Genomic DNA, 20,449 nt, shown 5'->3' on the forward strand with positions numbered 1-20,449 from the left:
CCTGAGGTACAGCTTTGTGAGGAGCTGGTATTTTCTGTCTGCAGGGAGGCCTACGCCAACTGCACCGTGCTGGAGGCACGTCCCTGCTATGATGTGGCCCGGCTGATGTTCCTTGATGCAGAGAGGTAACCAAGCCCCGGTTTGGGAGAGAGGGCAGGGCTGGGGTGAGGGTGCACAGGAGGTGGGGAGCAAGTTCTTCCTAGCTGCTTCTCTTTCAAGTCTTGTGCCATGACAGTTTTTCTGAGCACCTGTTTTTGTTGTATTTTTTCACTCTCCTGCTTCAGAAAGAAAGCTGAGCGCGGGCGAATCTATTTCACCAACCTGCAGGGCAAGGAGAACACCCCATCTATGATCAACCCTAAGCCCTGCGGCCACCTGTGCTGCTGTGTCATCAGGGGATGTGAGGAGGTATGGGGAGAGCTGGAGACATCGGGCATTGGGTCGCTGTGCTGCCCAGACTGACTTGCTTCCCCAGGTCTGTGCTCTAACATCTGTCCTTCTGCCCAGGTGGAGGCAATCGAGTACTACACTAAGCTGGAGGAGAAACTCAAAGATGACTACAAGCGGGAGAAGGAGAAAGTGAATGAGAAGCCTCTAGGGATGGCCTTCGTCACCTTCCACAATGAGACCATCACAGCCATGTGAGTCTCGCGAGGGGTCCTGCCCTTTCCAGGAAGGTGATGTCTCATGGCCCTCCCTTTAAATCAGAGATCCCAGCCCCAGGGCATTCCTCTCAACTTGTCCTTGCTAGCCCTATGTGTCACCATCTCCATTGTTCTCTTCTTCTCCAGAATCCTCAAAGACTTCAATGCTTGCAAGTGCCAGGGCTGTGCGTGCCGTGGGGAGCCCAAGGCCTCTTCCTGCAGCGAGTCCCTTCACGTTTCTAACTGGACTGTCAGCTATGCCCCTGACCCACAGAACATCTACTGGTGAGCGGCTGTGGGGGCTCAGCAGCTCCCCAGTGATGGGAAAGAGGTGCATCCTCACACTGATAGCTAAGGGAGTTGTTCTTGCCCAGCTGAGACAGAGTTCTGCTCTGACTCAGAAGGGAAAAGCCTGGGTTCGTGCCCCAGGCCCTGTTGATGCAGGCTGGGCTGTGTTGTGAATGTGTGTGAGGCTTGGTGTGGCTGTTTCTGATGCCCTCTTCCGCCCCCACCCCACCCAGGGAACACCTCTCCATCCGGGGCTTCATCTGGTGGATCCGCTGCATGGTGATCAATGTGGTCCTCTTCATCCTCCTCTTCTTCCTCACCACCCCTGCAATTATCATCACCACGATGGACAAGTTCAACGTCACCAAGCCTGTGGAGTACCTCAACGTAAGGCCTTCAGAGAAGGGCACAGGATGGGTAGCACTGAGCCCCCCACCCCAAGGCACAGCAGTCCTTGCAGGGGAAGGGGCCGTGAGAGGGATTGTTGGTGTGCGTCAGGTCACATCAGCCTGAGAGCAAGAGAGAGGTCCCCCCGGAAGGGGCTAGCACCCTGCCAGGTACTCCCAGCCTCCAGAAAGGGGTGCTAAACCTGGCCAGGGTGCAGTGGCAGCTGGGGACTCTGCTTCAGAAAAGGCATCTCCTGTGATGGGCACGAAAGCTGCCACATCATGTGTAATGTGTGATCTTGTCTCTTTCTCACTGCAGAACCCCATCATCACGCAGTTCTTCCCCACGCTGCTGCTGTGGTGCTTCTCTGCTCTGCTGCCCACCATCGTGTATTACTCTGCCTTCTTCGAGGCACACTGGACCAGGTAAGAACAGCCAGTGCCTCCTGTTCCTGGCCGTATCAGCCTGCTGCATGTCATCGTGACGCTTCCCACTGATGGAAAGCTGTTGACTGTTTCCTCTTGCTTGGATTCCTGTCGTCCACCCCCAGCGTGGTGCTATGTGGCACTTCTTGGTCACCTTGGGGTCTGTTGCTGTTCTGCCGGCCGTTAGCGGGGTGTTGCACAGTATGGGGTAGTTTGAGCAGAGCTCGACATACCTCTGCAGGAGGAGGAAAGCTGGGAGGAGCTGGGGCCAAAGGCTATGAGAAACGCAGGCAGTAAGGGAAGCCTTGGCTGAGGTGAGCATGCAGGTGTGTTGTGCCTGTACCCGTGTGTAGGACATAGCTTTTCCAAGGGAAAATTGCCTTAGTTGCCATGGTTTCTGGCTGTGGGGAATTGGAAGTATTTGAAATGCACAGCACTAGCAAACACTATTTGTGAGGCACCTATCCTGCAGGATGTGTGGAGCTTTTTCGCTTTTTACTCTGTGTGGTAAACACTGGTGGGGAGGATGTCGCCAGCTCTGAGGACTGCAGAGATGCTTGCAGTCTCCTCTAAAGAGTGAACAAGATGATATAAGGTCTGGGAGAGCCCGTGAGGAAGGGGGGAGGAACTCAAGAACAGAGCTTGGAGGGAAAGGGGCATATTCATGTACCAGTAGAGACAAGGCTGGGATTTGGGTTAGACACTGGGAAGTGCCTGACAATGAGAAGGGTGGCGGTGCCTAGAGCAGGCTGTTTGGGGTGGATGTGGAATACACAAGGGAAGCCTGTCTCAGCAGTTCTGGCAGTCTGTTGGGAATGGGAGAGCAGAGTCCCTCCTGGAACAGATCACCTTTACGGATCCCTCTCAGTGAAACCATCTGTGGTGTGTTTAATGCATGTTTATGCACAAGACGCAGTGCCCCAGCTGCAGGGCGGGACACTAGGCTCTTAGGCAGCTCTGCCCTTCTGCAGCCTTCTGGGCCCCACCATGTGTGAGAACATAAGCTCCTTTCACCTGGTGTCTCTGGCAGCTGCAGATTACTGAAGCTGCTTATTCCCAAAAAAGCATTCACCTGCCTTTAGATTTCTCTTTGCTGCTTCTCCCAGCCCTCTGCAATAGCCCCTTGCCTCTGTGGCCCTGCAGGGCACACTCAGTGGGCTCCCCACCTCTGCTGCTCAGGGGCATGTCTCTGCTCAGCCCCCCGTGCTGCTGGAGTGACAGTTTTAACAGCCTCCCTCTCTGCCCTCAGGTCTGGAGAGAACAGGACCACCATGCACAAGTGTTACACCTTCCTCATCTTCATGGTCTTGCTGCTGCCTTCGCTGGGCCTGAGCAGGTAGGTGTGGAGGGGAGGGCAAGCAAGCACAGACCAGAGTGTGGAGAGGGTTGAGATGTACCTCTGGTGGTCCTCCTGCAACGCCTCCTCACCCTGCTGCACAAGTGTCCTGGCCACCCTTCCCTGGGCGTACCTAGAAAAGAACAAAACCTGAGGTGGTTGATGGATGCACATAAAAAGTCTGTTTGAGGACTGCTGGTGAAGGAGACACTTCCTGCCTCTATGTTTTACGTGCGCTCATGTTCACACAAAACTAGCAAATTCCCCCACTTCAGCCAGAACTGAGTACGTTGTGCTGCTTGGCTGGGTGGCCTTCCTATTTGTAGGCCACAGAAATGCGGATCCTGCTGGATGCAAGCCCCGAGTCCTGCTGCAGGGGCTATAGAAATGTCCTGTGACAGTGGGGCTTCGGCTGCCAGGAATCAGCATGGGCTCTCAGCACTGACTGAGGGGCAAAGCAGAGCAGCTGTGTGACAGAGAAGAGAGGAAAACTGGGAGGTGGAAGCACGATGGGGGGGATCTACTGTGACAGGGAGTGCTTTATGCATTGCGGGGTGGGGGAATCTACATTCCATTAGTTCAGCGTACAGCCCCTCGGTGGCTAAATCAGGTGGGTTGAGAATAGACAAGCCCAACAACAGAGACAGAAAAATTGCTTTTCATTCCAGAGGGGGACTGCAGCAAAATTTCCTAGTCAGGTTTAAAATGTCTTGCTGCTTTTAACCCGGTGACCTAGGCAGGTAAATGTTCTCATAGGATTTGCATTTTGGCTGTATACCAATAAACAGGTCACACTTCTTTCTGAGGACAAAATCAGTCCTGCCGCTGCATGTGGATCTCTATTCCACTGAAATCATGGCCCTAGAGGTGCCAGAGGATTGTACGGCTCTATATCAAAAAAATACAGAATGGGGGGAATTAGATTTTTTTTTTTCTTTTTTTTTTCTCATTTCTGTGCCTGAGTGGTTTCTCCTGTAGTCAGTAACCCGTGGCTGTTTCACCCGAACAACCTCTCCCAGGAGTGGAGAGGAAAATACTGATGGGATCAGGGCAAAGGGAAAACACAGTATGTGAGAATAGGAAGTCTTACGTCCCTTTTTGTGTCCTGTAACTGGTTTTCCCAGTGTCTGATTTACATAATTGCCAATGACATATCCGAAGAGGGAACAATAAGGCCTGTGGTCAGAGCTTTGGGTCTTTTTAGAGCAGTCTCCATATATTTGCATGTCTATGTCTGTATACCGCTGCTTCTGACTGTTTCTTTTCTTCCCACCCCCTTCCCCCACAGCTTGGATGTGTTTTTCCGCTGGCTGTTTGACAAAAAATTCCTTGCTGAAGCCACAGTGCGATTTGAGTAAGTGGAGCAGGGAAGAAAGCCCCTTAATTGCAAGGGGGGAGGTTCTTGGCAGCATCCAAAGGTGGCACCCAGGACCTGGTCCCCCCACGTGGTGGGGAGCATCTCCTGCAGCCTGCTCTCGCTCCCCAGGTGCGTGTTCCTGCCCGACAATGGGGCCTTCTTCGTCAACTACGTCATCGCCTCCGCCTTCATCGGGAACGCCATGGACCTGCTGCGCATCCCCGGCCTGCTGATGTACATGATTCGCCTCTGCCTGGCCCGCTCGGCCGCCGAGCGGAGGAACGTCAAGCGAGTAAGTGGTGGGGCTGGGGGCCTCCCCTGAAGGTGCTGTGCTGGGGGCCGTGCGCCCTGGGGCTCGCCAAGGGCTGGGTGTCGCACCCACAAATGGATCTCCACTCTCTCCGGCAGCACCAGGCCTACGAGTTCCAGTTTGGGGCTGCTTACGCCTGGATGATGTGCGTCTTCACTGTGGTCATGACCTACAGTATCACCTGCCCCATCATCGTCCCCTTCGGTAAGTGCCTCGCTCTGCCTCCCTGCGTTGGGGGTGAAATATGTCCTGTTGCCCTGAGGCACTGGGAAAGAGGTTGATTCCCTCCTGCCATCTCTCCCCCAGGGCTCATGTACATGCTGCTCAAGCACCTGGTGGACCGGTACAACCTGTATTATGCTTACCTGCCTGCCAAGCTGGACAAGAAGATCCATTCAGGGGCTGTGAACCAAGTGGTGGCAGCCCCTATCCTCTGCCTCTTCTGGCTCCTCTTCTTCTCCACCGTGCGCGCAGGTGAGTGCTGGGCTGGGAGGCATCCAGCTGAGCAGCTTCCCTGGCCAGGCCGGGCTATGGGCGGCCTCCCCCTGTCCATTGGGCTCTGACAACCTAACGTTGGCTTTTATTTGCCACAGGGTTCCTGGCCCCCACTTCCATGTTCACCTTTGTGGTCCTCGTGATCACCATTGTGATCTGCCTGTGTCACGTCTGCTTCGGGCACTTCAAATACCTCAGCGCTCACAATTACAAGGTGAGCTGGGGCGCTGGGCAGGGGTTCGAGGGTGTGGGGGCCCTTCCACTGGGAGTGCAGCTGAGCAGGGAAATGGAGGGACTGGGGGGAGAGGGCAGCCTTGCTGGAGCGTGGCTCCTACAACTGTGTCTCCTCAACTGTCTCTTAATTTCACCTTTTCTTCTCCAGATTGAACACACAGAGGTGGACACCATAGAAAACAGGCAGAACGGCAGACCTGCCACTAATCTGCCGGCTCCCAAATCCACTGTGAGTTCCTGTCCCTACCTCCGTGCCCTGGCATGCTCCTCACCTGGGTTTAGGAAAGCGGGAGGCAACATCCACAGGCTTTTTCCTTCTTGCTTCTCGCCTTTCTGAGGCAGCACCCAGAATTTCCCAACAGGAGTGGGAGGCAAGGGTTGGGCCCTGTGCCCCTCACCTGAGCTGGGTGATGAGTTGTAACACCCCATACACACAGACACGTCCCTTCTGCTGCCTGAGTGCTGAGAATGTACTTTCTGCCTCTCTCTTGGCTGGGACAGAGAATCCAATTGCTCAGTCTCCTTGTTCAGCATCTTTGGGCTCCTTCATGCTCTGCTTGCACTGTGCTTCACCCTTTGTGCTCTGCTGCCCGAGCCCCAGGGGCTGCAGGAAGCTGCCTGGGCTCACACGTGTTTCTGTTGTCCCCCCTTGCCCCAGCAGAAGTACATCGCCCAAGTGCTGCAGGACTCCTCCCCGGAGGGAGAAGCGACCGAGTCGGAGGAGCAGGGGTCGCAGGATGAGGAGCTCATCACCGCCGACGGCATGAACGACACGGATTTCCAGTCTTGTGAGGACAGCCTGATAGAGAATGAGATCCGCCAGTAGGGACTGCGGAGGGAGGAGGGCAGGAGGGAGGAGGGGATGGAGGCCCAGGAGCAGGGCAGGCTGCGCCCACTGAGACCCGGAGAGAGAAACCGAAGGGAGTGCAGAGATGGGGAGGGGGCCAGCCACAGCCCTCGCCTACCCCTGGGGCCACCACCTTCAGCAAGGGCAGGGGCCCTGCCCCTGTCTCTCCGCTTCCCTGCCTCCACCTCCGCGCCGCTCTGCGGGCTTGCTCTTCACTAGCTACCTTCGTTAACACGTACCCGGACCGCAGACCCCCAGGGGCTGGGGAGGAAGGGACCATGACCCTGCCAGCACCCCAGGAGAGAAGGGAGGCTGGGTGCTTTGGGGAGGGGTCTGGGGACAAGGGGCACCTCCGGAGCCTCGTTGGCTGCCCCTTCTGCCCCCCCCGTCCTCCTCCTGAGAAACATAAACACTAATAATTTATTAGATTTGCAGGAAGGTGACAAACAAAGCTTTAATTGATGTCTTGGAAGCCCCCGGTAGGAAGATGGGGTGGCGTTGTTCCACCTGCACATGCAGTGCTGCCTTCCCTTGTCCCCGTGCCCGTGTGTCCCCGTGGGGTGACACGCTAGGTGCTGGGGAGGGGGTGATGGAGAGGTGTCCCTGTGTGCAGTGGGCAGGTGACAACCTCACCTTGTGGGGGATCTGCTGTCACCCTGGGGGAGCAGCACAGGGGCAACCCCTTGCAGGGTGAGGGGTGGTTCTTGCAGGCAGGAGGAGGCGCAGGCAGCCTCTCCCCTACATCGTGCCCCCTGCTCCCCGAGGGCACAGGTGGGGGACTGCAGCATCCTTTTACGTGGCATTTTTTGCACATTTTCCTCCCCTTTCAAGCAAAAAGCAACCTGACTCCTGTGTCAGACTGTGGATCCCTTTCTGCCCTGTGTCTGCACAGCAGGGTCAGGCACGGGAGGGCTGTTTTGGGGGTTTCCTGGGTGCTATGGGGAGGGGAGAAAAGGGCCTAGACCCCAGGCCTTTGGCCCCCCGCAGCACTGGGCTGCTCCACCTGCCTGGGGCTGTTCCTTGCCTGCTTCTGCCCTTGTCCCCTCTCTGGTGATAGCTGTGTCCCGGGGCTGGAGAGGGGACAGGAAGGATGAGAGAGGGGCCCTGGGTGGCTGCAGAGGTGGGTGCAGGCAGGAGAGGTGACCTGGAGCCACTCAGCAGGGAGTTTTGACCCTGTTTGGAGGTTCTAGTGAGGAGGTTTCTGGCCAGCACCCCTTTGCCCTCAATTGCTTTCCCCTCCTCCCCTTGTGTAAAATGTAAAGGAAAATAATAAATCTCCCTGCTACTGAGCTATATTTATTTCCCTCAACCCCCCGCCACCATCCTGTTTGGTGCTCATCGCTGACGCTGCCCCTTCCCTCTGCCCAGCGGCTGCGGGGCCTGCTCCTGCCCTGGCTCCCTGGAGCTGTGCCCTCCAGCCCCTCAGGGGGCCGGGAGGAAGGGGACAGTGGTTTACCTTTTCAATCACCACCTCTGGCCCTGGAGCTCAAAGCACTTTACGGACCCGAAGAACAAGAGAAGCGTCAGCCCTTCCCAGCCCTGCCCTGGGGACAGGCGGTCACCACTGCTGGCTTTTCTCCCCTTGCCCCCTCTTAGAGGAGGGGATCCTGAGATGCGGGGCTGCTCTGGGGAGGATATAGCTGACTTCCCTGTACACCTCTCTATAGGAACCCCAGGCCCAGAGAGAAAAGGGGGGAGTGGAGGAGATGAAACGTGGGTCTTGGAGAAATGTGGGTCTTGGAGGTGTGGAGATGGCAGGTCGGGGCTGGTGCAGAGAGGCACGGTGTTTGCCACCCGTGCCCTCCAGGGATGGGCATGCAAGATGAGAGCTCCTGGCTGGGTCCCAGGCTGGGGTGGGGAGGATATTGATCCCGTGTCTGTGCACCCACCTCCTGCCTGTGCCCCCCGCCCCGCTGCGGCAGGCTGCCCGGGATGCTCGGGTCTCTGTGCCTGCAGCCCCGGGCTGCCCTTGGAGACCTGTGTTGGGATTGGCACTGTCTGTGTAGAGATGTGTATAATACCCTGTATATATTTGTGTACAAAAGAAAAAAAAAAAAAAGAAAGGAAAAAAAGGAGCTATTGTTCTTGCAGTCTTTCTTTGCACAGCGGCTGGGAGGTGGGAGGGGAGGCTGCAGCAGGGCTCCGAGCATGCGTGCCGCAAGAGACTGGGGGCTTGCGGGCTCCCCCCGTGTCTGCAAGCCCTGCCCCACTGGGCCTGGGGGCTCTCCTGGTGTGTCCTTCCCGGCCTGGCAGGCTCCCTGTCCGTCCCACTGCTAAATGCGTGTGGATGGGGAGCCAGCCTCGTCCCCCGAGCTGCATGCGTTGGGGTGCGGCGTGAGTATCGTGCTCGTGAGCTCCCCGTTCACGACCCCGTCTCCCAGCTTGGTTGGGGTGGACGGAGGAGCCAAGGGCTGCCAGACACCGGGAGGAAGCTGGGAGTGCTCCCAGCGAGGGTGTTTCCCCAGCAGCTGGTGCCCTGGCCCCCGGCCAAGCGCGCCGGTTGCCTTGGGTAGGGCACAGCGAGGTGTGGGTGAGCTCAACCCACGCCCGCGGCTCTCTTCCCACCTGGGGCCAAGAAAACTGGCGTCCCACAGCCCCGGGACGGGGAAGGGGCAACTCGTGGGCACGGACAAAGGCGGAGCTGCGAGGCAAAGCCTGGGGAAGGCGGCCAGCGAAGCGTGCTGTGCCTGAGGACGCCGCTCCCCTGCGGGGGAAGGATTACAGGAGCCAGCAGGAAAGCCGCTTACAGGGCCGCCGAGGGGTGACGAGGCAGGGCCGGGACGAGCAGGGGGTCGGGGCGGTGCTGTGCCGGCGGGGCGAGCGGCCGAGCCAGGCGTGGGCTCCGCCCGCATAGCGCAGCGCTGAGTCACGGGGGACACGCGTGGGGTGGGCGAGCAGGGAGCCCGGCCCCAGGGCTGCGCCTTTAACGCCGCCGCCCACCGCCACATCCTGCCCGCCCAGAGCCCTCCTTCCGCCGGGACGAGCCGTGCCGAGCCGGGCTGGGCCGTGCCGAGCCGGGCAGGGCCGGGCAGGGCGGTGGCAGCTTCCGTGCGGGGCGAGCGGTGAGTCCCTGCGTTCCCCGTCGTCCCCGGTGGGCTTGCAGCGGGTCCCGTCCCGCCGGGGGGCTGCTCCGGGGCCGAGCCGAGCCGTGCCGAGCCCCTCCCCGCTGCAGCAGCCCCGCGTCCTCCGGAGGGGCCGTGGGGGGGTGTGGGGTCCGTGGGTTTGGGGGGGGGGGGGGTCTCCGGGCCGGTGTTGCCCGGCGCTGTCTCTGCGTGCCCGGTGTCACGGCCCCGTGGGGACTGCGGTGTCCCGCTGCTGGTGGCGCTGCCGCCGGCCCTGCAGAGCCCCCCCGTTGTGGTCGGGCGTTGCGTGGCGTGGAAAGCCAGCCTGGGCTGCGTTCCTCTCCAAACCGCTCTCTGCATTTCCCTGCCCGTCACGGGGCCGGCAGCATCCTGGCATCACCGCGGGGAAGCCCCCCGCCACCATGTCCCACCGCCCCGCGACACGCGTGGCCCCCTCCCACCCGTGGGTCCGCAGCCTGCCTCCCCGCTCTGCGCCTGCGTGCCCCCGGCCTGCCACCCAGCACGGAGCGTTCTGAGTAACAGGGCTAAGAATAACCTGCACCGTGCCCGCGTCCCCCCGGGAGGCTCAGCCCGGTGCGTGGAGGGGCTGAGGCGGACGGTGCCGGTGCTGTCGGACCCCACCGCCTGCGCCCAGTCCCGCTGCGCCCCCCGGGAGGCCGCTCCTCGAGCGAGCGGGACTTGAGTCACCGTGTGCGCTGGGGAAGGGCCATCCCGCCTCTTCCTTCCCTCAGCCGAGATATGGAGCCTCTCGGCTCCCCGAGGCGCTCCTCCCTTCCCCGTCCCATTGACTCAGTGCTCAGGCTTTCCAGGCAGAGGAGCAGCCCGGCGGGCGAGGAGGAGCCGGCGAGCGGGATGGGGAAGGTCCCGCGAGCCCGGAAAGCTGTGCCGGGAGCCAGATGCAAGCGGCTTGGGCCCGGGGAGAGGCTCGAATCGCATAGCCGGGAGGAGAGGCTTCTGGGGAGGAAAGCGCCTGGAATTCCTCCCGGCTCGACCCCTGCATGGCCGTCGATGGGCTGTCTCCTTCCAGCCCGCCATCAGGGCTCATTCAGCCTCCCCAAAAGGCAGCGGGAGCGTGACGGCTGGGCTGGAGGCCACGGCCCGATTCTGAGCAGCCAGGCACTGCTGTCTGCACCGGGGATGGGGCTTGGGGAGGTCCTCCCAAAGCCAGGTCCTGCTGGGGATGGTTCTTGTGCCGGCAGCCAGAGAGACCCGTGCCCTGTCATGGCCTCACAGTGCCCGTTTCTCCTCAGGGAGCGGAGGTAGCGCTGCCGGTGCCCAGCCATGATGCCCTTCGGGGGGATCGCTGCTCGGCTGGAGCGGGACCGCCTGAGAGCCGAGGGGGTCGGCCAGCACCACAACGCCATCAAGTACCTCAACCAGGACTACGAGGCCCTCAAACAGGAGTGCATCGAGAGCGGAACCCTCTTCAGGGACCCCCAGTTCCCAGCCGGCCCCTCCGCCCTCGGGTTCAAGGAGCTGGGGCCGCACTCCAGCAAGACGCGGGGGGTGGAGTGGAAGCGCCCCTCGGTAAGCGTTGGGCTCGCTGCTCCTCACGCTGGGCTCGTACCCCTCGCCTGCAATATCCGCATTAACGCGGTTTGCCAAGCTGCAGCCTGGCTCTGGTCTGCTCCTTGCTGTGCTTGAGTCCCCAGGTGCTTCACAGCCCCTTCCCCAAGGAAATAGAGCAGTGCTCAGAAGAGCATCGTGTCTGGCAAGCCCTCCGGCCTCAAGGCGGCAGGCCTTGGCCTGAAGATGGGCGGGCTGTGCCATTGCTTCTGGGTGTCATCGCATGGGTCTGGGATTTTTGGGGTTGTGTGCCAGGAGTGCAAGGGGAATGCCCGGCAGTCCGTCTAGTCGTTTCCTGCTGAAGGGGATCTTCTTGCCTTTTTTTGCTGTGGTGGCCTTGGGGTGGCAGTCGAGCTGCGTGCCCTGGCAGAGGGCAGGTGGGCGCATCGCTGCGGGGCAATACACCCTTCCTCCTGGGTCAGAGCTGCGGTGGGTACAGCCTCACAGAAGCACGCGTCCTGCTGAGGTCCACCGTCTGATTCTCTCCTCCTCCTGCAGGAGTTAGTGGGTGACCCTCAGTTCATCGTTGGCGGCGCAACCCGGACGGATATCTGCCAGGGGGCTCTGGGTGAGTGCTGGAGGTCTGTCCCCGGGTCTTGGACCAACGAGCAGTGCGTTTTCACGTGCAGCCATCCCTGTGCGCCTCCTCGTGTAGCGCAGTGGAAGCTGTAAGGTGGGGGGCACTTCGTGACTCCAGCTGGCTCTAGGGTAAGGCCATGCAGAAATGGGTTGATGCACGCACAGCCTGACCATGCCGAGACGAGGGGAGATATCGGTGGGTCTGTGCCCTGCATGTGCTGCCAGCAAGGCCAGCAGCTGCTCCAAAGAGTTCTCTGCCTTGGTAAATGGTGAGGGATGATAGCTGGGAGTAATAAAGTGGGGTGAGGATGTGCTGCTCATGACGGAGTGCTTGCAAAGCAACACGGTGTGACGGAAGGAAATCGAGAGCAGAGCTACGTGGGAGAAGTAATGATGTGTCCTTTCGCCGGGGTGCCACCCAAACCAAGGTGCTGAGACAAGGAGAGCAGGGCAAATGGGCTGGGTGGGCTGGGAACTGCAGTTCCAGGACCATCAAAACCAGATCCGGCTGCCTTCAGCAGTGTTTGCCTGATCTCGACCAAGCTGAGCGTTGTGCACCTTAGCACAGCGTGCTGGTGTCAGGGCTGACCACATTTAATGCAGCCAGCAATTTGGACAAACCTGAGGTGGTAACTGGAGCGTGTAACAGCCCAGAGCACTGCGGTGTTGCTCAATTGGTCACTAGGAGGGCAGAGTTTGAAATGCTGTTTTGTCTAAACGCAGCCCAGTACAGGTTATCCAGGCTCAAGCTAGCATGGCAGGCTTTAGAGGCGAAAGAGGAAGGGGAACCAAGGCAAAGAATTTAAAGAGGAGTGCTGGCCTAGAGCAGCACTTGTGGTTAAGAGCACTTGGAAGGAGAAGTGCAGTGTTATTTCTTGGAACTTGAAGCCAGGGCACCGGTATTAAACGTCTCGCTTGGCGATTGAAAACAGGGGAAAACTTTTCTTTAAACGCAAAGCATAATTGTCCTGCAGAACTCACCCTCCTGAGATGTGGAGGGCATCCAGGAGGGTCTAGACAAACGACTGCAGGAGGGGCTGTTGATGCTGACGGTGTGATAGTGTGGACACGGGCCAGGGAGGTTTGTTTGGTCAGGGAGGGTTGGTCCCTCTGTGCCTTGAGCTAATGCTGCTTTCCAAGCACCTGAACCTGTGGGCCAGCACTGGACGTGTGGCAGGGGAACAGGCTGGTGGTGAAGGCACCTGAGAGATTCGAGACCCTCACAGCACGCTGGCTAAGGATGCTGCAGGGGCTCACACCGTTTTTCTCTCCTTGCCCAGGTGACTGCTGGCTCCTGGCTGCCATCGGCTCCCTCACGCTCAATGAGGAGCTCCTGCACCGCGTGGTGCCCCACGGGCAGAGCTTCCAGGAGGACTATGCTGGCATCTTCCACTTCCAGGTGGGCTGGGAGCTCCCAGCCCTGTGCTGTGGGCTGGGGGCATGCTCAGGGCGCACCTCTCTCCTGCTCACCCCTGTTTTTTCCCCAGATCTGGCAGTTCGGCGAGTGGGTGGACGTGGTGGTGGATGACCAGCTGCCCACCAAGGACGGGGAGCTCCTGTTCGTGCACTCAGCGGAGTGCACCGAGTTCTGGAGTGCTCTGCTGGAGAAGGCCTATGCCAAGTGAGTCCCACCGCAGCGGGCACCAGTGCAACGGGGGACGGGGCGGAGCGGCAGCGCGGTGTGTCCTTGTCACCTCACGTGCCCCTCTCGCTGCCCCGTGCTCAGGCTGAACGGCTGCTACGAGGCGCTCTCGGGGGGCAGCACCACCGAGGGCTTTGAGGACTTCACCGGCGGCGTGGCAGAGATGTACGACCTCAAGCGGGCGCCGCGCAACATGGGCCACATCATCCGCAAGGCGCTGGAGAGGGGGTCCCTGCTGGGCTGCTCCATCGACGTAAGTGCTTTTGCTGGGGTGGTGACTTCTTTCACCTCCTAGCAGAGCACTGTTCCCACCCACAGCCAGCGTGACAGCCCGTGGGCATGGAGGCTACACCCTGGTGCCTGGGAACGGTCTCACTTTAATGGAGTGGGAAATGTCCATCTCGAGCCAGGCTGCTGAGCAAGGGTCTGCCTAGAGCTCTGGCCATGTCTTGGGTCAACACCTGCAAGTCACCTGGAATGGGCTCCTCCATCTGCTCCCTCTCAGCCACAAATAACACAGCGCATCATCCCCGTCACTGCTGACAGCTGTACCCCTTGGATTTGCAATTCAAAGTGGGAACAAACGCAGCTCCGCCAGGGTCTGCTGCTGCCAGCACTGAACGTGTGACTGGGGTGTGCTTCTGCTGAAGACACTGCTGCACCCAGCAGTATCTGTGCACCACCATGATTCGTTGCATAACCTCTTCTGAGATTTGTAACCCACAAGGACAATCTCTGTGCTCCTAGTGACAGTGCTGTGTATGGGGAAGCATGAAACCTCTTCTTACGCTTTCTGAAGTTTGGGTGGTTTTGTGACGGGTCTTCAGGGTCCTCTGGCAGAGAAACTGTCTTTAAATCATCATCAGTCAACAGCTTTTCAGTGCAGGGATCTCCTTCCCTTGGCTGGAGCATTACAAAGCAAGGGTCATTCTCCATGCAATGTCTCAGCTTCTCCTCAGAAGGGGTAGGGACAGGACTGCGTGAATTTAACCATATTCACTCGAGCTTTGCACGCTCTTTTCAGATCACAAGTGCCTTTGATATGGAAGCGGTGACCTTCAAGAAGCTGGTGAAGGGCCATGCCTATTCCGTCACAGCCTTCAGAGATGTGAGTTGGCTACGTGAGACCTTGATAGCCCTAAAATGCCATAGCCAGCGGCATGGGTTTAACTTCCTGCATGTGACGACTGGCAGGTGAACTACCGGGGTCAGCAGGAACAGCTCATCCGCATCAGGAACCCCTGGGGTCAGGTGGAGTGGACGGGAGCCTGGAGCGATGGGTGAGTTCAGCTGGGCCTTCATTTCAGCTGCTGGCAGCCCGACTGGCACCGCACACGAAACAACTGGGACGTGTCTTGCATGACACTGCTGAGGGGAAGCTCGCAGCGTGAGGGAGGGGTTCAGCTGAGGGCCAGCTCCAAAGCACACAGCACTGAGATTGTCTCAGTTCACCTTGAGGAGTCCGCATCTGATGGTCTTTTCTGATTACTCCAGCTCCCCTGAGTGGGACAACATTGACCCCAGCGACAGGGAAGAGCTTCAGCTGAAGATGGAGGATGGAGAGTTCTGGTGAGTGCCAGAGCAGAGGGCTGCTCTTCTTCTTTGGCATCCAGCTTGGGAAGGAGCAGAGGAGCCCAGGAGGGATCTTAGTGCTTCTCCTAAAGTTCATGACCTGCCTTTACTATCAGTGTTTACGCTACCAGAAAGCCTGTAACACTTTCTTACCTGATCTAGTTAATGATTTCCCTTCCTTCAAGGAAATTGAGCACGAATAAATTCCTAGGAAGGACAAACATCCCTTATTCCACAAACCCAGCACTGGGCTTTAAATGAGTTATGACTGCTCAGTGTAGATGATCTTGGCACCCTGTAATTCTCTAAAAACGTTGGCCGTGACTCTTCTAGTGGCCAAAGAGGGGGCCTGAACACTGGAGAAGGGACTGGAAGTGCAGAGTGAGCAGGAAGGAGTTACATGCCTCTTACCGAACCATGAAAACGAAAGGGTCCCCAGTGAGCAGCAGCTTAGGCAGACGTTGAAAGCCTGATGGTGGGACTCTGTGCTGTGGGGTGTTTTGGAGGTTCAAAGAGTGAGGTTCATGGCGTGAAGGACTGCATGTGTGCCATCCACACCTGAGACAGCCTGGCTCGTGAACCCTGTCTCACCACAGGGCAGCCAGCATTCAGCTCACCGTCCTGAGAAGGGGGTTTGGGGTGATCCCCATCTACTTTTTCCACCTGGTAAAGTAAAGGTAGCCACAGCTGAATCCAGAGCTGCCTGTGTTCCCCAGCCGTGTCCTGGCCTCAGCCCCTGCCTGCTTCCCCACAGGATGTCTTTCCGGGACTTCATGAGGGAGTTCTCCAGGCTGGAGATCTGCAACCTCACCCCCGATGCCCTCACCAAGGACGAGCTCAGCAGGTGGCACACGCAGGTGTTCGAGGGCACGTGGCGCCGGGGGAGCACTGCTGGGGGCTGCAGGAACCACCCAGGTACCTCACCTCCCGCGTCTCCGCTCTTGGTGGCATCACTGAGCCACATATCTCACCCGTGTGTCCTCTCCCACCCAGCCACGTTCTGGATCAACCCCCAGTTTAAGATCAAGCTGCTGGAAGAGGATGATGACCCCGGGGACGACGAGGTGGCCTGCAGCTTCTTGGTGGCCCTGATGCAGAAGCACCGGCGGCGGGAGCGGCGGGTGGGTGGCGACATGCACACCATTGGCTTCGCTGTCTACGAGGTAACCCCCACCCCAGTGCTGCTTCCCTGGGACCTGCTCCCTGGGCCTTGGCCAGTCTGTGGGTCAGCGATACCCTCTCCTGTTGCCCTAAGAGAGAGGGTGCAGGTACAGGGATTCTGATTTTCTGTTTTCTTTCTCTGCAGGTTCCTGAGGAGGTATGTCCTAAGCTGCCAGAGCTCCTGGAGGGGAGCACAGGAGCAGGCAGGAGTGGCTTAATGCAGCATGCACGCACCCCGGGGCCTGGGATTCCCACCAGGCTGGCAGTGCTTGGGATGCTAAAGGGTGCCAGGCAGATTCACGTGGGATGGGTAGTCCATGCTGGGCAGGACAGCCAGAGCTCCTCCACAGGACAGCTGCAGGGCTGTGGGGCAGCAGGATTTGTGCCCCTGTTCCAGCAGGAGCTGCTCAGGCCATGGGTTGGGGCTGGAGATGCCCTGCTGGGCTGGCTTGGGCCCGCTGCTCCCTGCGGGTCCCCGTCTTGCAGGGCTGTTGGCCACAAGCGCGTGTGCTCCCCAGGCCCAGGGCAGCCAGAACGTGCACTTGAAGAAGGACTTCTTCCTGCGAAACCAGTCGCGGGCACGCTCCGAGACCTTCATCAACCTGCGGGAGGTGAGCAACCAGATCCGTCTGCCCCCTGGCGAGTACATCGTTGTGCCCTCCACCTTTGAGCCGCACAAGGAGGCCGACTTCGTCCTGCGGGTCTTCACCGAGAAGCAGTCGGACACGGCGTGAGTCCCTGCTGCAGAGCCTTCTGCCACCTCCCACACCCTTGCCTGGCTACGGGACGTGATGGCCCAGGCCAGCCCTGCGGCTGTGAGCCCTGGGGCAGACCCCGCTGCCTCCCCCTCACTGGTTCCCCCCTCTTTGTGCCCCCAGGGAGCTGGACGAGGAGATCTCTGCAGATCTGGCAGACGAGGTAGGGGCCACCGCTGTCCTTCAGTTGGTGCCGAGGCTTTGGGGCTGGGAGCTGTGGGCAGGAGGTGACTGTGTGGGTTTGGGATGCCTCTGTGGCAGAGGTGGGCTGGGAGGTTCAAGGCGATGGGGGCTTGGGAAGGAACAAAGGTGAGAGCAGCTCCTCATCCACCTCAAATGTTTGCTGAGCCTCGGAGGCAGGGCAGTGCCTTTATTTGATCGCTAACCTCCCTTTCTGGCTTCAGGAGGAAATAACCGAGGATGACATAGAGGATGGCTTCAAGAACATGTTCCAGCAGCTGGCAGGAGAGGTGGGTACCAAGCTTTGGGAAGCCCCCGGCAGGTCCCTGGGGTGGGGAGGGGACGGGACCCCTGGCCATCAGGCTGCAGAGAGCAGGGGCTTCCTACAGAAGGGCTCCTGGGGACTTTCGTGATGTCCCAGGGGCCTCTTGGTACCACCAGACAAGTAAATGCTGCAGCTCAGCCCAGCTGCCCCCGGGGACGGTGTGATGGGAGCAGATTTTGGGGAGGGGAGGAGCCCAGCTGTGGCCCAGACTCTTCCAGGCATGCGGGGAATGTGATGGTGCCCGGCTGTTCTGTGAACAAGGCGGGGATGTGTGGGCAGGAGTGGGTGGGGAGCAGCCCTCTGCCCCAGAGGGGTGGGGGGGGGTCAACGGGTGCTGCTAACGCTGCTGCTGCTGCTGCAGGACATGGAAATCAGCGTCTTCGAGCTCAGGACCATTCTGAACAGAGTCATCGCTAGACGTGAGTGCTGCCCTCTTTCCCCTCTGTTCCCCACGGCCTGGGCCCGTTAAGCAGGCCTTGTGTTGATGCACGTATCCCCCCCCCCTTCCTCCTCCTCAGACAAAGACCTGAAGACAGATGGGTTCAGCCTGGACTCCTGCCGCAACATGGTCAACCTGATGGATGTATCCTCTTGGCACCGGGGGCAGGGGACAGCTTTCCTGGCACGCGGCCTGGCGCCTGGGAAACTCTTCCGTGGGAACTGGGGCTTGGCTGCCCGGTTGTGCCAGGGCCGTGCAGCCAGGGGAAGGGGGCAGGGGTCCTCGTGGCTGCACCGAGGGTGACCCAGGGGTGGCTGCACGCACCGCCTGGTGCCTGGGCACCTGGTGTTCTTCCCCCCGAAAAAAGTCTTGTCCAGTGGTTGAGGATGGGAGGTGTAAAGCAAAAGGAGAGGAGCCACGGGCTGTTCTCCTGCTCCCATAAAGACGTGGTTGAAGGGTCAGGTGAGGGTAGAGAAGCAGCTCTGAGCCCTTCTCCAGCCATGCCCTGCAGCATCCCGTTCGCATGCCAGCCTGCTTTTGCTCTGAGCACACCACTGCAGCGCGCTCCCTGCAGACAAAGTACAGCCAAATTTCCTGGTGAGTGGCGCCGCAGCTGGTTTAAGCATCGAGCTTTCCCTTTCGCTCGCAGGCTCTGATCTTGCTTATGCAGCAAGACGGACGAGGGAAAGCTGGAAAAAATGCTGGGCAGGCTGAGCATGGCCTGGCTGAAATGCTTCCTCTCACCTAAGGAGGCCAGGATCTGCTTGCTTTGCTCTGTCTATGCCTGCTCTGCTACTCCACCCCTCTGCTGGCCAGTTCCTCCTTGACCCTCTGCTCCCCAGAAGGACGGCAGCGCCCGCCTGGGGCTGGTGGAGTTCCAGATCCTGTGGAATAAGATCCGAAACTGGCTGGTGAGGAGGAGAGGGGGTGCGGGGGGAAGCACCCCTCTGGGTGTGGGGATGATGGCGGGGGGACAGCCTGCCCTTCACGGCCTCTGTGATGGCTTTTGCAGGTTATCTTCCGTCAGCACGACCTGGATAAGTCGGGCACCATGAGCTCCTACGAGATGCGCATGGCACTGGAGTCGGCTGGTAGGTCTGGGGAGGGTGAGGCTGGGCTGGGGGTGGAGGGAAGCTGCAGGAGCCCTGTCCCGGGTAGCTGGAGAAGCGTGGGACCAGCCTGTATCGTGAGCTTTGAGCCAACTTGTCACGGTGAGATGTGGCCCGTGTCTCTCCTACCTATCCATGCTGGTTGTGGCCCCTTCAGGTGGGGCATGGACCTCCCTGCCTGCATTCTCTCCTCTCCCGTGGGTGCTGAGCGCTGTCTGCCTCGCAGGTTTCAAGCTGAACAACAAGCTGCACCAGGTGGTGGTGGCCCGCTACGCGGACGCCGACATGGGCGTGGACTTCGACAACTTCGTCTGCTGCCTGGTCAAGCTGGAGGCCATGTTCAGTGAGTGCTGCTCCGGGCTGGGAGGGCAGGGACAGGGGGACAGGCTGCTCACCTCGCTCCTGTGCCCCTGCAGGGTTCTTCCGCAGCATGGACCCCGAGGGCACGGGCACCGCCGTGATGAACTTCGCCGAGGTGAGAGCTTGGCAGGGTGTGGAGGCGAGGGGTGACACTGAAGCACATGGGGCACCTGCACATGGGGGGTGGTGGAAGGCCTGCTGTCCCCATGGGTAGGGGAAGAACCCCTAAAGGATGAAGGGCTGGGAAAGGGAGCTGCTTCAGGCCTCGTGTGTCTCAGAGGGCTGTCGGTTTGGTGCTCACCAGCCTTTGCTCATCCCCTTTCTCCTTCCCAGTGGTTGCTGCTGACGATGTGTGGCTAGGAGCCAGGACTGATCCGCTGTGGCTGGGACACCCCGGCGGGCCAGGCCCCCTCCAAGTGCCTCCCCTCGGGTCCGTGGACACAGGACAATCCCTCCCCTCGCTCCATCCCACGCCGAGCCACCAGCCCTGCCTCCCAGTGAGCCTCGCTCCACCCTCACCCGTGGAGCATTTAGCATGGGGAAAGGCAGGCAGGGGACGCCCTTCTCCTCTCCTGGGCTGGGCTTGATTTCCACCTCTCCCCTCCTCTCGTCCCACCCCAGAACAGGAGGAGGGCAAGCGGCAGGGGGTGCCTGGAGGTCACCACACCTAGCTTCTGCTTGGAGGCGTGCAAGGGAGGGAGAAAGCTGGGGCTGGCTGCCCAGAAGGGAGAGGAGCTGTGGGGAAGAGAGGGAGGGCTTGTATCGCCTGCTCTAGTGCTGTCCCAACTCCTCTGGCACCCGTTACCTGTCCCCTTGTGCATGCCGGGGGGCATCAGCAGGGGCTGCCTTGCTCGGGCAGGGGCAACTTGGTGCCGGAAAACCAGGGCTGCCCTGCTGGGGAAGTCATGCCGTGGGGAGGAGGAAGGTCTGCGCTCCCTGGAGCCCTTCCCTTGCACTCCTCCCCCCTAAGGATGACCAAAGCGTGGAGCCCTGGCTGGTCAGCTTCCTCCAGCCGGGGCTTCTTTCTGCGTGGCCTTCACCCCCTCCCTCCCACCCCCCTGCCCTCCACCCTGCTTTGCCCCATCACTTAAGCACTGAATGTCTGGGGGCTCCCCCTCCACGTAGCACGGCACGTGGGGCTCCTCTCATCCCACGTGGGCACAGTGCTGTCCCCACCCCAGCCTTTTCCCCCCGGGCTGCCCTCACCTCCCCTCCTGCTGCTGGGGGTGGTGGGGTTGGGCTCCTGCCCCCCAGCAGGGCCGGGGAGGGAACACAAGGGGTGGTGGTGGTGGTTCGGGGCAGCGTTCTCCAGCACGCAGCTGTTGGTTTTCCTCCCTCTTCTCCCTCATCTTCTT

The 20,449-nt window shown here is 59.9% G+C and overlaps 2 protein-coding genes across 6 annotated transcripts in view; both read left to right on the top strand.

Moving 5' to 3' along the window:
* The window catches only part of TMEM63B (transmembrane protein 63B), a 35,507-nt gene extending 27,879 nt beyond the window's left edge, over window positions 1-7,628 (top strand). For 2 of the 3 annotated variants that reach the window (XM_035323334.1, XM_035323336.1), the window contains 14 exons: window positions 45-125; window positions 285-408; window positions 508-641; window positions 792-929; window positions 1,166-1,319; window positions 1,638-1,744; window positions 2,994-3,080; window positions 4,369-4,434; window positions 4,567-4,729; window positions 4,846-4,951; window positions 5,054-5,221; window positions 5,341-5,456; window positions 5,625-5,705; window positions 6,135-7,628. In XM_035323334.1, the coding sequence (XP_035179225.1) occupies window positions 45-125; window positions 285-408; window positions 508-641; window positions 792-929; window positions 1,166-1,319; window positions 1,638-1,744; window positions 2,994-3,080; window positions 4,369-4,434; window positions 4,567-4,729; window positions 4,846-4,951; window positions 5,054-5,221; window positions 5,341-5,456; window positions 5,625-5,705; window positions 6,135-6,302 (1,693 nt within the window). In that variant the 3' untranslated portion in view covers window positions 6,303-7,628. The remainder of the gene's footprint in view (window positions 1-44; window positions 126-284; window positions 409-507; window positions 642-791; window positions 930-1,165; window positions 1,320-1,637; window positions 1,745-2,993; window positions 3,081-4,368; window positions 4,435-4,566; window positions 4,730-4,845; window positions 4,952-5,053; window positions 5,222-5,340; window positions 5,457-5,624; window positions 5,706-6,134) is intronic. The other variant, XM_035323335.1, reaches the window with a different exon arrangement.
* Window positions 7,629-9,315: 1,687 nt separating this feature from the next.
* CAPN11 (calpain 11) lies at window positions 9,316-19,577 on the top strand. 3 transcript variants are annotated; one of them, XM_035323339.1, is made up of 23 exons: window positions 9,316-9,389; window positions 9,998-10,004; window positions 10,661-10,933; window positions 11,471-11,540; window positions 12,832-12,950; window positions 13,039-13,172; window positions 13,278-13,446; window positions 14,218-14,301; window positions 14,388-14,473; window positions 14,688-14,762; window positions 15,520-15,680; window positions 15,759-15,928; window positions 16,072-16,083; window positions 16,445-16,656; window positions 16,805-16,844; window positions 17,086-17,151; window positions 17,548-17,605; window positions 17,705-17,769; window positions 18,468-18,536; window positions 18,638-18,716; window positions 18,961-19,077; window positions 19,151-19,209; window positions 19,428-19,577. In XM_035323339.1, exons 3-23 carry the CDS (start codon window positions 10,688-10,690, stop codon window positions 19,452-19,454), a joined length of 2,118 nt encoding a protein of 705 aa, XP_035179230.1. In that variant the 5' UTR covers window positions 9,316-9,389; window positions 9,998-10,004; window positions 10,661-10,687; the 3' UTR covers window positions 19,455-19,577. The 3 variants fall into 3 exon arrangements, with proteins under 3 accessions (XP_035179230.1, XP_035179231.1, XP_035179232.1); XM_035323340.1 differs by lacking the exon at window positions 9,998-10,004 and having other exon boundaries at window positions 9,326-9,385; window positions 10,657-10,933; XM_035323341.1 differs by lacking the exons at window positions 9,316-9,389; window positions 9,998-10,004 and adding an exon at window positions 10,467-10,478 and having other exon boundaries at window positions 10,657-10,933.
* Window positions 19,578-20,449: the final 872 nt, after the last annotated feature.

Source organism: Oxyura jamaicensis, chromosome 3 (genome assembly GCF_011077185.1).
Source record: "Oxyura jamaicensis isolate SHBP4307 breed ruddy duck chromosome 3, BPBGC_Ojam_1.0, whole genome shotgun sequence".
Taxonomy (NCBI): domain Eukaryota; kingdom Metazoa; phylum Chordata; class Aves; order Anseriformes; family Anatidae; genus Oxyura; species Oxyura jamaicensis.

Coding starts and splice junctions, on each gene's coding strand:
- CAPN11 (XM_035323339.1), top strand. CDS start 10,688: ATGATGCCCTTCGGGGGGATCGCTGCTCGGCTGGAGCGGGACCGCCTG. Junction 13,447..14,217: donor TGCTGGGCTGCTCCATCGAC/GTAAGTGCTTTT, acceptor CGCTCTTTTCAG/ATCACAAGTGCCTTTGATAT. Junction 19,078..19,150: donor CAAGCTGGAGGCCATGTTCA/GTGAGTGCTGCT, acceptor GTGCCCCTGCAG/GGTTCTTCCGCAGCATGGAC.